This window comes from Passer domesticus, chromosome 3 (assembly GCF_036417665.1).
Source record: "Passer domesticus isolate bPasDom1 chromosome 3, bPasDom1.hap1, whole genome shotgun sequence".
In the NCBI taxonomy this organism is placed as follows: domain Eukaryota; kingdom Metazoa; phylum Chordata; class Aves; order Passeriformes; family Passeridae; genus Passer; species Passer domesticus.
Genome location: NC_087476.1, coordinates 26,915,219 through 26,930,602, shown reverse-complemented (window position 1 = coordinate 26,930,602; position 15,384 = coordinate 26,915,219). Strand labels below are relative to the sequence as shown.

General features: G+C 37.7%; 1 protein-coding gene across 5 annotated transcripts in view; it reads left to right on the top strand.

Annotated features, from left to right (window-relative positions):
- Nucleotides 1-15,384, top strand: part of EYS (eyes shut homolog) — a 797,842-nt gene that overhangs the window by 747,664 nt on the left and 34,794 nt on the right. For all 5 annotated transcript variants that reach the window (XM_064412283.1, XM_064412282.1, XM_064412281.1 and 2 more), the window contains 3 exons: nt 8,279-8,461; nt 13,596-13,762; nt 13,953-14,097. In XM_064412283.1, the coding sequence (XP_064268353.1) occupies nt 8,279-8,461; nt 13,596-13,762; nt 13,953-14,097 (495 nt within the window). The remainder of the gene's footprint in view (nt 1-8,278; nt 8,462-13,595; nt 13,763-13,952; nt 14,098-15,384) is intronic.

Below are 15,384 nucleotides of genomic sequence, written 5' to 3'. Positions count from 1 at the left end.
AATGCAGTGGAAGATGGGTGTATCCTTATGGATAACCCCAGCAGCATCAAAGCCATACTTCTGGGAGATATTTGAAGATAATGATAGATTGCCTAATTAAAATGATAGAACAATTTAAATTATTTCAGAAGCAGAAGGCGAACTTAATTGTTTACTATGACAAAATGTGTGTCCCAGATAATAAATTTAATAGAAAGAAATGATCCATAAAAAATTAAGGCATAGAAACACAGATTTTAAATGAATCATCTTTTTGTTTAAGATACACAATAATATTGTCTCTGCTATTCAGATTACAACCTCATACTTGCTATTCTGTGTCTGAAACACTGAAGAAAAGCTGTTTATCAAAATATTTATCAAATACTAGTTGGTCTTCATCAACACAGAACAAGTGAGATGTCACAGTGATTATTTGATAAAATGAACATAACTAATGTACCAAATAGAATTGCAATTTCATGCCAGCTTGGCTGCTCCTTCCAACAGAGATTATTTACAAAAGACACAGTAAGGATAAATAAAGATGTGGACAGAGCCATAAATGAGCCCACAGATACAGGTTTTCCTGGATCAGAGCTCCAATTGCCATCTGTTAAGGGTTGGAAGTCATGCTAAGAACAACAGCAATATATGTAAGAAAAAGTTATAATTCACAGAATGACTGGGTTAAACAAAACTATTGTCACCATTAAATGAAAAAAAAAAAACAGAAATAGAAAAAAACTAAGAAAAACCAAATTGTGACAAGCTAAAAGAACATCATTTTATGCAAAATGCATAACACTCAAAAAGTGAAGATTATAGGATGGTTGTAAATATGACAAATGAGGCAAAAATTAAGGACAGATAGTAACTTCTGTTAGACAAACCTATATAAATTTGGAAAAATAGACAAGGTCTGGGACTAACAAGGAATTTTCTTACATTTCTGAATCAGATGGAGCATACTGCAGTCTAAGCTGGCTGATGATAATGGCTCTGAGTTTATTTTTGTTATGCTATGCTTGTTTCAGACATCAATAAAAGTTTCCAAAAGCATATCCATTTTTCCAAATATACATAACAAGATGCATTATCTCTCACTACATATTTTTCTTGCTTGTATCATTAGATGGCCGTGTTATTTTGACTGTAAGTTATATTGAAATGTCTCTCAAGAACCTACACAGCTACAGCACAATGGGCCAAGGGGAGGGGGAATGATAATATAAAACAGAAGAGAGTACAGGCCACATTGATCAGGTGGAGGACATGGCCAGACAAGCATTCTGATCTATTTACATGTGCCTCACCCTTATTGTCTCTGTATCCCTCTATTTTCCTCACTTGTTCCTCCCCAAATCACCTAATTTTCTCTTTTAGATGCCCATAAGTCCTGTGCTATTCCAAAATGCTCTTCACCTACATCTCATGATGTGTCCCATACCCAATTGTAGTTACACCCCTCTGTCCAAAAGGTGATCCAGTGTTGACTCATCATGGGGTGTGTCACACCTTGACACTAGGGCTGAAATTCCCCCAAACGACTTTGCTTCTTTAAGCGCACATAAAGGGATCTATATAATTTAAACTGAGTCCAGTTATTGAGCTCTAGTTTTTCAGTAGATTTTTGTGAAAGCAGCCAGCATTCAAGCCTTTAGTCTGATAAATGTTCTTTCACATTTAAATTAACAAAAGTTGCTTGCATTTTGGTTTTTGCACACTATATATCTCCTCCAGTGCTTAGTATCACAGAGTTGATTAGAGTTCTTAAATTGTTACCATCTCTGTAATCAGCCTTTATTTCTGTTTTCTTTTTTTTCCATTTTTGCTTACAATTCTATCTAAGCACAGAATAGAGGCATCTCCTGGTACAGGAGTGTAAGAAATTTTGATATATAAGATGCAGAATTCCTAAATAGTAAATATCAGTGTATCATTGCACTGTGGGATGGTAATGGCCTCCTAAATGCAAGTGAGGCAGGAATGGTTCATTCACCAGGACTGGAAATGTACACCTGGTATTGTTTGTAATAATACGGTGCACAAGAAATGGGGCTCTTTTGGGAAGATGTCAGTCATAACATGAGGCCTTCTGTTGAGCTGAGAATCAAGGGCAAGCACAGTGTAGGTACAAATGCAGATTTAAAGGGAGAAGGATTTCAAAGGCATGTGCACTCTTAAAATGAATAATTGTGTCATTTGCAGTGTTTTAGACCAAACTTCAATGGTTTAGTTTCACATATGCTCATATATGTGACAACATGAAGCAGAGTCCTAACTGTGACACTGTATTTAGCAAACACACCCTGGAAAGGGTCATTCACAGCAATATGTAAGGTTCTTCCTTGAAACATTTCTGAGCAACACTTATGGTAATGTTTCACAGCCCCAAGAATTCCAGCAGGTTTTTTGTGGGATGCATTCCCCCGTGTATAAAATTAATTTCAAAGTGTTAAAGTGGGAATAGTCACTTGCTTTGAGTTCTGTAGAGTGAAAATCAGCCTGCAAGTGAATTGTTTCTGTGCAGCTATGTTTGGCACTCAATGTCACCTTCAGAGCTGTGTGGGTCTGCAGACTGAGCTGTGCAGTTCGGTGGCAGCAGATGCCCAAAGGGAATTTCCTCAGCTAAAAAATCTGCAGGGTTGCTCTTCTTACTGTTTAAGAGAATTTATTTTCTGGGTTATCTTGTTTTCACTGGGCCTTAATTTCCCCCACGCCTCCAATGTGACGAATGTCATAAAAATTGTAAAAAACACATATAGACACACTCTCACACTATTAATATCACTGCTATACTATCAGTTTTTCAGAATCATGGTTTCATCTCTGAGCAGTGAAGTCACTTTTATTATTTCAAATTTCAGTTCCCAAATTAAAACTGATGACTCCATGATTACTGATGTCACAAGACAGATAAAAGGAATCCGTAAGTCCTAGAGGTGGGGAGGGAAAGCGATACACCTGAATGACCCATTAAGTGGATCACTAACTCTTGATACAACAGTCTTCCAGACATCAGGAGTATTTTACTACCACTTTGAACCCTCAGCTAGCACTGCACCACCCTGGAGCTCTAGAAGCCCTTATCTTTTCCTCCTTGGACTTCCCAGAGTTTCCAGTGGGCAAAGTGGATTTAAGTAGCAAGGTTCCCCAGCAGCCCATGGTTAAGACCATGGTGAAGCAGCTGTCCCCCTCAGTGGGTTCCTCCATGAAGCCCACGGTGGAGAAGATATCCACCTGCAGGCCATGGAGGATCCCAGGCTGTGACCCCATGGGAAGCCTGCACCCCAGCAAGATCTGGCTGGACCTGTGGACCCATGAAGAGAAGAGCCCACACTGGAGTAGTTTGATGGCAGGACCCTGTGGAAAACTCATGCTGTGAGGAACTGTGGCCCACAGAAAGGACTCATGTTGGAGAAGTTCATGGATGACTGTCTCCCGTGGGAAGAACCCCACACTGGAATGGGGGAAGATATGAATAGTTCTTTCATTAAGGAGGAGGGAGTGGCAGAGGCCTCATCCACAGTCCATATGCCCCATCACCCTGTGCCAGTCGTGGGGGAGCAGGAAGAGAATTCAGAATTGAAGTTGAGCCCGGGAAGAAAGGAAGGGAGGGGGCAAATATTTTAAGAACTGGTTATTTCTCATTACCCTACACTCATTTGATTGACAGTTTTTCCCCAAGTCAAGCCCGTTTTTTCCATGACAGCAACAGGTCGTCATGGGATGAGAGCAGACAAGCCAGCCCTACCTTAGCCTCAGAATTCAGCAGAACCTTAAATTTAAAGACGTATTCTGGCCCACAAGTTCTAATGATGGCCACATTCATGAGTGGCCTTTCCCTGTCCTTATCACAAGCTACATAATCTCATTCTATTTTCTCTGTCCATCTGAGGAGGGGAGCGATTTAGCTGCTTTGGTGGGTGTCCAGTCAGGGTCAACCCACCACAGCTTGGAAGACTGTAAAGTACAATACTTGGTAGTAATTTCCATTCTTTTTTCAATATTATCTTTGCAAAAAATTTGTCTTTGCAGCAGCCTTGTGTATCACTTAGGGAAAACTGGTTTGAGGATTACTCAAATGAAAGGAATTTGAGGCTCCTGGTCAGCAGCAGCTGAACATGAGCCACGTGTGCCCAAGGTGGCCAAGAAGGTGAGTGGCATCCTGGCCTGCACCAGCAACAGTGTGGCCAGCAGGACAAGGGCTGTGATTGCCCCCCTGTACTCAGCACTGATGAGGACACACCTCAAACACTTTGTTCAGTTCTGGGCCTCTCACCAAAGAAGATATTGAGGGTCTGGGGCATGTCCAAAGGAGGACAGTGAAGCTGCTGAAGGGTCTGGGAAACAGGTCCTGTGAAGAGCATCTGGGGGAACTGTGGATGTTTAGTCTGGAGAAGACTCAAGGGGAACCTCCTTGCTCTCTGCAGCCACCTGACAGGAGGCTGTAGGGAGGTGGGGGTCAGTCTCCTCTGCCATGTTTCAAGGGACAGGACATGAGGAAATGGCCATAAATTACACTATGGGAGATTCAGATTAGATATTACCAAAAAGAGATAATTGAGTTAGGCATTGGAATACGCTGACCAGGAATGTGGTGGAGCCACCATCTCTGGAAGCATTTGAGAGGCATCTAGATGTGACATTGGGGATATGGTGATTATGGTGGTGCCAGGTTTTTGGCTCAACTGGATGATTGTGAAGGCCTCTTCAAACCTTGATGATTCTGTAATTCTGTGATTCTATGAAATATGAGCAAATCTTTAGGAGAACTCTATACTATTCATCCCACACTGTATATAGCTGCTGATCTTGGAGCCAGATACTGAGCTGGTAACTGTTCACAGTTAGTCAGTGGTAATATAAAAAGTGTATAATCTGATGGCAGTTCTGTGGCCTGAAGTCTTTATCTCTTTCTACCCCCTTAGTGTGTCTTGATTTTTGCAATGTATTTTAAAGATGTGGTCTGAGACGTATTGTTAGTCAATGCTGAAGGAATATTAATTTTACCTTGTAACAGAAAATTCAAAGATAACAAAACCTTTATTCTCTTTTTTTCTCTGTCACTTTATTCTCTTCACTTTGTTAAGATTTTTTTTTCAAAGTATAGTTGATTTTTTCTAACTCCCATTTTTTGTGCTCAGTTCTGATGAGATATACAATATCAGGGAAGTAAGTAGTCAACCATATTGATACATTTACCTAATGGGATTATTTGTCTTTGTTTGTTTGTGAGTCAATGGGACATATCATGCATTATTACTTGTTCAATACTGGGAATACAGGAAAGCAGAATGATGAATGACATAGAACTGACAGAGAGACACAGGACCAGATCAAGGACAAAAAGTTGATAAAAGACTTCAGTACTCCGTCAGAGCAATGTGTATTTTAGTCACAGTGTTAATTTGGAATGTGTGAGCAAGGCTCATAATCAAAGTCATTGGGACACATCTCTGTTCTTTACCACTTCAGACTGTGCACTGCAAAAGCAAGAGTAGAAATCAGTTTGGATGATGTCCAGACTGGAAAAGAAAAATAACCCAATGAAGATAGCTGTGCCCTCTGCTAATTCAACCAGCCTCAAATATTTTACAAATACTGTTTAGAAGGAGTGTGTTCCAAGGAAAAGGTTCTGCAATTTTCTGCAGTCTTGGCTCCATAGCTTTATAATGAAAAGGTAGAGAATAAAAAGAAAGGTGGAGCTGTTTTGTTTCACATGATTTTGCCAATCATTGTATTTTTCATACAGAGTTATTGCTTTTTCTTTCCATTTTTAAGTTAAAAATATGTGCGAGTATGATAAACTAGTCTGCATTAAAATCAAATTAATGAAGGTCCTTGTATGAAATTTATCTCAAACACTGATGTACATTTACTGATGACCTTTCACTTTTTTATGTGATTGGATAAAGATCGCTTGACAAACAATACTTGGTGTAGAGAAGAAACATGATTAAAAATGTGGTATAAAATCTATTAGTGGCAGTTCAGAGACAGATAAAATATGGAATAGCTGTCAAGCTAGATAGATTGAGTTAGCCAGAAAGATAAGCTTTTGACTCATTACTAATTAACATTTCTAAATACATTTTGCTCTACAAAGACCAGCATAGAGAGGACTAACATTTGCAAACATGTGCCTACCTGCTAAGGATAGGGTGGTTAATTGGATACTTCATCTGACTTCTACCAGTGTGAGAAACTTCTTCAGCACAGTGGAGAAAACTGTGAATCCATAAACCAAAATAGTATGTCACAGTTTCCATTACAAGTGCCCATGGGACTCCTATTGCCTTAAAAAGTATTATTCCCTTTCAGGACTACATGCCTGATGAAGGTATAGCTCCATATGATGCTCATGCAATCCTTCTCCAGCTTTCTTGTAAGCCCTTTTTATGTACTGGGAGGCTGCTACGAGGTCTCCCCAGAGCTGTCTCTTCTCCAGGCTGAACAGCCCCAGCTCTCTCAGACTCTTCCATGTCTTCATAGGAAAGGTGTTACAGCCCTGTCGTCGAATTAGTGGCCTCCTCTGGACTTGTTCCAACAGGTCTGTGGCTTTCGTGCATTGGAGGCCCTTTGTCAATCTTTAATCTAGCTTTATACTGAAGGAGCAAGTAGAAAGGCAAGAAAATAACTCCCCACTAAGAATGCTCCAAGGAAACAGCTGAGACAATGGCACATCTCATCCTGGGCATAAAGAATTATCCCTGTTGGGAATAACTTGTCAGGAATAGGCTCTTCAGTGATCTCTGCCAGCAAACCAAATTACCTGGCTCTGTGAAGGTACATGAGAGAATTTGCTTTTCCCATTATAAATTGAAGAAGGAAAAACCAATAAACACAAATTACTCCTTTATTTTAAAATCTTCTCATCTCTTAAATATTTTGTGGTTTATTAAATAAACATAAAGACAAAAAATAAAAAAGGGGGAAAAGAAAGGAAAAAAGAAAAGAAAAATACTTTGCATCAAAGGAGAAGTCTGTGTGTCATATTTTCCTGAACTGGCAAAAATACAGAATTTGAGACTCCTTCAGTTGTGTTCAAGTAATCTAAGGGAATATGGGTGGATTGAAACTAACATGAGATTTAAATATGGGGGAGTTGTGTTGTGCCTCCAGTTCAGTCCATGCCTCACAGAGGTCTCAGGCTTGAGGTTGTGCTCAGTCAGACTCATTTTCAGTGTCTTGCTAATAAGGACAAAACCACTGTTTCATATTTTCTGGCTCCTATCTAAGATCAAGAGCAAGGCATAATGTGCCATATGTGTGGAGAGTGCTCAAAAAAATGGGACGGTACACACTGTACCACTGCAAATTCCAAATCCGTGTTAGAAAATGTTTGCCATGCCCATGTCTGCACCTTTTCTCAGATGCAGGTACCAAGGCAATGCCTGCCACATCAGTGCCAATATGGCAGCTTTCCCAGGCTGCAAATTTAGAAACAGATTCCACACTCTAGAGGTGGTGATGACATTTTCACAATTATATGTTATTGTTTCCCCCACCCTGTAAGCATTTAGGTGCTTAGATGTACTTAGGCTAATATAGATTTACCTGGAGAGTATTATAATCCTTTACTAGTGTTTCCCCATCTGGTTTGTGCATGGTGCAGATTTGTATTCCTTCCTCCCCCAGTCCCTCACCCTGCCTTCATTAATTAAGCTGTGTCCAGTCATGTTTGGTGTGCAGGCTGGTTGGAGGTAACTGCTTGAATCTTTTAAATCTAGTCCCAGACCCAATCTTTCAGGATTTAAGCTGTCATTCCTCTTTCTCCTGTTTTTACTGAACCATGTTGTCAATACAATAATTATGTGATCTCTGAGCATCGCCTCCAGGAACTGACCACAGCAGTCTGGCTACTGGGTGCCAGCCCTAGGAGCCATGTGGGTACTCAGTACCAGCACTCTGTTTTCTCTACAGACAGGTACAGACTTGATTTTATTTGTAATTCATGTAGGTCGTGTTCACTGTGCTGCAAATTCATACTTTTATGATGTTGCTGTTTCTTATTTCTTCTGCCTGTGAAGAATTATTATTCCATAACCTCATCAGCACATTCTTGTACTCACTTTCACTCAAATACCTGTCAGAGATGGCATTTCTTTTAACAAGAACATTTCTTTATGCATTTTCTTTTGTCTGAGTCTTGATTAAATATTAGTGTACTGTTATTTGTAGCAATGTTACATAGAATCCAGAAGATGGCAGTAGTTGTCAATAATTCATTTTTAAAAATAAGTTTATGTTGAACATTTTGCCCTAACACTGAATTTATTCTTTTTTAATCTAGCTATTAATATTACTCAACCAAGTTTCAGTGGCACAGATGTCTTTGGCTATACCTCATTCCTAGCTTATTCTACAATCCCAAATATCACCTTCTACTATGAATTTCGCTTGAAATTTCATTTGGCAAACCACCATTCAGCTTTACAAGATAACCTGATTTTTTTCACTGGACAAAAGGGCCAAGGTAGGCTTTATTTGTATCACTTATCACAAGCTTTCAAATTCTTGTTGAAAAAGTAGGATAAAAATATGCATGGGTTTTTCTTGATTCTATTTAAGATATAATGTCATTAGTGGGAAAATAATCTCTTCAAAACTGTATTGTTTTATAAAGACAGAGTAATCTATCAGGTTTTATAAATATTTCTTTTTATTAAGGAGAAATACAATTGCTTCCAGTAATTGAAGTCAACAATTGATCTGAGGTAGTGTATTTCTGAACAAAATAAATGGAAACCAGAAGACCAAGGTTCCCTTTTTTTCAGTTGTTAACATAAATTTCATTATTGATCATTGAACTCTGTGTTATTCACATAAAATAGGAGACCCTCAACCCTGAGATCTCTCAATGCAAGGTAACCCAAGCTAGCTATGAATAAGTTGAACTAGTCTGTGCAGCAAATCATTCAGTTTGGTTTGATTAATACAGCTGAGAAGCAAGTTATGTAGATCTACATAGAGTATTTGTATCAAGATTTTAACAATACTTAAGGTATCTCTCCACAGCAGCCCTCTGTGGCAGGCTGCATGGCATCAGCATGGCATGGGTAACACTACTTGTGTTCTGTCCATCTCAGTATTACTCCAAACAGAAGCCATAATACTGATGAAAGTTGAGAAAAATGTTATATAATTTGATGCAGACATAAAGCAGAAATAGGTCATAGATACTTCATAAGAAGTAAAACTTATTTTTATCTTAATCATCTCTACAATTGGAGCATGACAAACTTTTGAGTCTGGAGCTGTCCTATGGAATTGTTGAAACTGAGAATGGAGGTTGGATGATGTGTCATATGTCTAAACCTATCACAGTAGGGGAGTGATTTAGGTGTGATAATAGAAGTCTCTACTACTTTATTATATCTTTTACCATATCTGAAACATCACATGAGTTTTGCAGATATGACCCTTGACCTACAGGAACCCTACACTTATGCTGAGCAGTATCAGAAAATTAATGCTTCAGAAGGATGAAGCAGGGGAGAAATTATTATTTGGTGTTTTAAGATACTGAGCTCCCAAAATGCATTATTAAAAATCAATTTTGAGGAGGCATTATGCAGTTACATATATATCCAACAAAACAATTGCAGCATATCACATCAAGAGGATACAGGGGAGACCTCATTTGCTATGTTAATACATTTGATATTTTCTTAGGTCGTTCTTTCTATTACATTTCTTTACTTAAACTCCTATACCCTCTGAGGCTTCTTTCCCTTTCTCCCTGTGGCAGACTTGCAGGAGTCAGACTGTTAGTGTATTGCAATGCAAACGAGAACTTGTTAGTGTAGAACAGCTCAGCAGTTTATCTGTGAGATAATTAAGTCTGCTACTTTTCATTTGCAAACATCCTGTCAAATTTAGCTAGTGCAGCTCAGCAGCACTTTAGTGTGCCATGAGACCCTGGTACTTAATTCATTGGGTTGATTACCCAAATTAGCCTAACACAGATCAGTATTAACCACTCTGAATGGATTTAAACTCAAAACTTAGCACTGCTTCTGTCTTTGTGGAAATCAGCATTTGATAAGTTTTTTCACAAACTTCAGCAGGAGACATGGTCAAACCTGGTGGATCCTGCTAACTGAACTACATTCACATTATTTTAACTACATCCAGCTAGAACTCTCATCATGACACATTTTATTTCTGTGACAGTCACCATGCACTTGTAGGCAACTTTTCCTTTCACTTGCTATCCTTAATTTTTGTAGATGGATGAAATATTGTCTTTCTTTTTTGGGTAGCTGAGCACAAATGGTGCACAGAGTTGAAATTATCTAAAACCTTTCTATCTAATAATTCAAAAAACAGGATTCAAAAGCCAGTGTCTGCATCATTAAATTTTTTAAAAGAAACTCTGTTGTAATATGAGCACAAAGAAATCATTAGAACATTCTTTTCAATTACAAGAATGAACCACCACATTCAGACATATTTCTGAACCCTTGGGAACTGAATTTCAAAAACCTGTTTGGAACATTTCCAACTGTATGTAATATAACCAAACAAAAATCATGCCAATTAGTTCATTGACTTTATTTGGGATGGAGAAAATGCAAACATGAAATGTAGAACACCAATTGTATGAAATAATCTGATTGTTTTTCAATTAAAATAACCAAAGGAGAACACCAAAAAAAATTGCTTAAGTATAAATGATACATTGCACTAACATTTGTCTCAAAAAGGCCTGCCTGCAGGGTGTACCCTGCACTGTCAGAAGTCATTGTGGAATGTAGGTCTTGGCATCACATTTGGCTGAACTGAGTTTTTTTAAAAAGTCTTAATGGTGTCATTTTGTTAATGAGAATACTAGCATTCTGGGCTTATTATGCAGTTGCCAGGCAGAAATCTGGCTTTTTATTACTTTTCATATCACCTGTGTGTGTGAGAGGGCACTGTGGTACAGCAGACAGGTGTTTCTGCACCCCCGTGTCGAACAACGGGTGGGCAGCAGCACACCTGCCAAGGTGCAAGGCTCAAACAACACAGAACAATGAGGTGATGGCAAAATGCTACTGATAATTTGTGATTTTCTCCTTCGTTTAAATGGTTGGGGAGACTTAGCACGCTACATTTTAACAACAAAATCAGTTTCTTACCAAAGGAATGTTACTTATTTAAAAAAGAAGATGCTCTAGTTTTAACAATTTACTGAGTGTTGAGCAATAGCACTCTCAACAGGAGAAGCATGAGGGTTTTCACAGCCAGTGATCTTCCATAAGAAAGCACTTTTTAATACTTAATTTGAATTTTCCCCTTTCTCCATTTCATCCCATTTCTTGTAGCTAACATTCTCTTGTGGCACCCTACCTGATTCCCCTCCAATGTTGTCTCTGCCCATACCACAGGCATCAATTTCATAGCTAATCTCTTGTGAGTTACTATAAAATTCTGTCCCAATACATAGCTAAAGTTAAAAGCTGTCTCATTTATGGAAACTATTAACAGTATTTTAATCTACCCCAACCCTGACAGAGTTCAAGGCCAGGGATAAGACCTTGAGCCACTCGATCAAGTCAATGGTATCCCTACCCATGGCAGTGGGTGTTGGGACTAGATAATCTTTAGGGTCCCTTCCAACCTCTCAACAGTCTATGATTCCGTTATTATCTTCACTATCAAGTCAGTTTCGTAGGGTACTGGCACTGTTGCATGCCTTTAATATACTTTAATTCTGAAAAAGCATTTAAAAAAATAAGAATGCCTTTCAAATAACAGTTGCCATTTAATGTGCTTCCCCTAGTTTTTCCAGTCAAATGACATAAGTACTTTGCAGACACTGCTGAAAATAGAAACTTTAGTAAAGGTTTTTAAAAAGGAATTGTTATTTTCAGTTTGGAAATCTGGTAACCTTCACTGGTAACATGCCAGTGTAACTGAAAGCAATGAGATTTCATTCAGTTATAAATAAATCATGAACAAATCATTGTAATAAAAAATGAATAGTGTTTGTGTTCTATACAACTGAATGTAGCTGCACACTTTCTACAGAGGCGGTGGATTTATAGTGTTTGGAATAAGGATTTACTTTTCCTTTTTTTCCTATAGATGCCCATTGCATTGGAATAGTAACTCTGTAGAAAAAAACAAACTTCTGTATAGAAAAAGCACAGTACATCCCAGATTCATTTCCAGGATATGAAACAAGGGGAATATGTCAGTTTTGGCTGTGAAGCAGCTGTGTGCAGAGCTACAGTGGGAGGACCATATAAGCAGCATTGTTTTCTGGGGAAAAACCTATTTCATTTTTTGCAAATGAACAAAATTTCCCATGCACTTGAGACAGGGGCATCAAAACACACATTTTAAATGAGGGCCACCATGTGGCATTGGAGTAACAAATAGGAAGAGACCTTCCCTGAAAAAAATACAAAACAATACAGCCTTATGAAAACAGAAGAAAATATCAAATAAAATCCTATATATGGGCATGAAACTGAGCACTGAATTACTTGAATTCACAGGAGAGTTGTGAAAATAAATTGATGGCTTTGAATTTCAATTCAGGTCATCCTAAGGCACAAGTGAGAACATTCTTCACTTTCACCATTGTTTGTATCCTGGTTCTTTTACTGTAAACAAAGAAAGGTTGGGGTTGATAAAGAGAAACAAGTTGATCAGGTTTTCTCTAAACAATGGTGGTTCCTCCCTTGCCTGCATGAGAAGAGAGACTGAATGCTCTTTAAAGAGGACAGTGGAAAAATGTGTTTATTTGCATGACCAGGAATAGGTCCAGGAATTGAACTCTTACTCATGAGACTGACATGATTTCATGTCAGACTTAAAATCCTTCAAATGATATTTTACACTGCAGTTACTAAAAGCACAAACAACACTTATAACATGCAGGCCCAAATGTAAAGAAATTAAATTATTCATTGCAAACTCGAAAATCAATCAGTTCTAACCTGAAAGTTAGGACGGCTTAAAGAATTAAAGCCCATGGCTGACCAAGGAAAATGCATCAATGAACATCCTAGAGCTGCCTTAATCAGAGGCAGGTGCAATAAGGTCTCCAGGTGCTATTGAGTCAAGGGCAGCTGAAGGAGCTTGATAGAAGCTGCTAGAACTTCTTCAGAGCTATCCACGTCCCTGTTACTCCCCTTGCCTTAGAGCAGCAGGTGTCCTCTGGTTTTGAGGCTCTTGAAGTACCTATAATGAAAGCTGAAATCATCATGGAGCAGGACTAAGTCAGGGCCTATTCTCACCTACAACTTGAAATTTCAACTTTTTTTTTTTTTTTTTTTTTTTTAGATTTTTGAGGAAGTTGAAAACAGCAATGGCTGCTAAATCCACCAGGGTTGAAGGGTTGACAGGTTTTTGTCACTCACTTAACTGCAGTATGAAGAAAAATCTTCTGTCAGAAATCCTATAAATGTTTAAAATCTCTGCAGTTTCAATTTTAAATACACAAGAAGGCTGGAAATAGCATTAGAAATTAAACAGAGAATATTATAATTATATAATAAACTCATAGGCTTCCTGGCTAATATTTTGCTATTTTTTCGGTGGATTCGGAGTATATTTTACACACTGATGTTCAGTAAATCCTGGAATAAGTAGTTTTCCTTCTTTTGTTTTTTCAGGTCTGAATGGAGATGATTTCTTGGAGTTAGGCCTCCGTAATGGGAGAGTGGTATATAGCTACAATCTAGGTTCTGGCACAGCAACAATCATTAGCAAACCACTTGATTTGACACTCAATATTCATGTCATCCATCTTGGCAGAAATCTCCAGAAAGGCTGGCTGAAGGTAAAAAAGAAGGATATCCTTAAGGACAGCCTTTAGATGAAAGTGTTCTCTGTGTTTTTTTGCATTTTACATGGAAAATTTAAATTTTTTTTTGTGCTTCTGTATAAAGCTGGGAGGATTTTCTTCGCTAGGAGTTCCTAAATAAAGGCAAATCCCTTTGTTGTAACAAGTATTAATGTTTCATTGAAAGGTGGATGATCAGAAGAATAAAACTGTCACTTCTCCTGGGAGGCTGGTTGGACTCAATGTCTTCAGTCAGTTTTATTTAGGAGGCTATCGTGAATATACTCCAGAACTCCTACCAAAGGGACCCAGATTTAAGAATGGCTTTCAAGGTAAAGATTGCACCATTTTCAATTCCATTTAATACATGCATCAGATTGTATATCTTTCTTTCATAGGCAACTGAAACAATCTCTCCCTTATCAGGAAACAAACTAGAATCTCCTTGGCTGAATTTTCTGTGGCTTTTTCATTATTTCACTATAATAACTAAGAAACCAAGATAACTAAGATGATGCAAAAGAGGCTTTGCTATGTAATTTTAATATTTTCTGTCTCTTCTAAAATAAAACTTTTCCATTGTTATGTTTGTCGTGTAATCTCTTCTTATGTGTCCCTGTTCTACATCATTACTTTGAAAGGACTTCCTTTCTCTGAAGTAGTTTATGTTTTCTCCCACTGTGATTAGCAGTGGTAGTTTGGGTAATAGATTTCATGCTGAAAATTTCTTTCTGAAAGAAATTTGATTTTTTTTTCCTGTCACTATGATCTAGGTCTCAAGACAGGACTTAGCTAATTCCTTTTGCAAATATTTATCAAGCAGATAATAATGTTTACCTCAAACCTTATATTGAAGCTTTATTAATTTGTTTTCAACTCCTACCAGATCAGCAATGAAGAAAAGGACTTGTTCATAACACTTTATTTTTATTCTTTACTTCCAAAGAAATAATGTTCTTGATATTTACAAGGTAAATTTTCAATTAATTTTAAGCACTGGAAAGCCTTTCAAATGAAAAGAAAACATTTTGCAATAGTAAAACAGTTTGAGTTCTTGATTATGAAACTGAGGGTATGTTATGAAATTCAATCATAGCAATAAAACTCACTTTAATGCACTAAAACACTGCATTTCCATTAAGCCCATGTACCTGCTTTATTTATTTACTTCACTTTTTGTTCTTACACTGAAATTTATGCAAATTCAATTTCATATCATATAGTCAACTTCTCACTCAGAATGTCATATTAATTAACATCTCATCTATCTCTGTCTTTTCAGGCAGCATGGATTGTATAGTTATACTTTTCATAGCATCTTTGCAGATTGAAAATTGGCATATCATAAAACTTAATGTCTGTGGAACTGTTTTCATAGGGTCAATATCTGTGAAGTACTTTGGGCTTTTTTATAGACATGCTAATGTTAGGGGTGACTAACAGGAATTTCTAGTGCTTTACTTAAGCAAAAATATTTTGAGTTTTCCAGGTTCCTCATGTTCCAAATGTGTTGTAATGACCAAATTTCTACAAATTCAGTATTAATAATTTTTAAAAAAACACAAAGTTCATGTAGTGCTAGTTACCATACTATTTATTGATATTTTTTCATGCTCCTT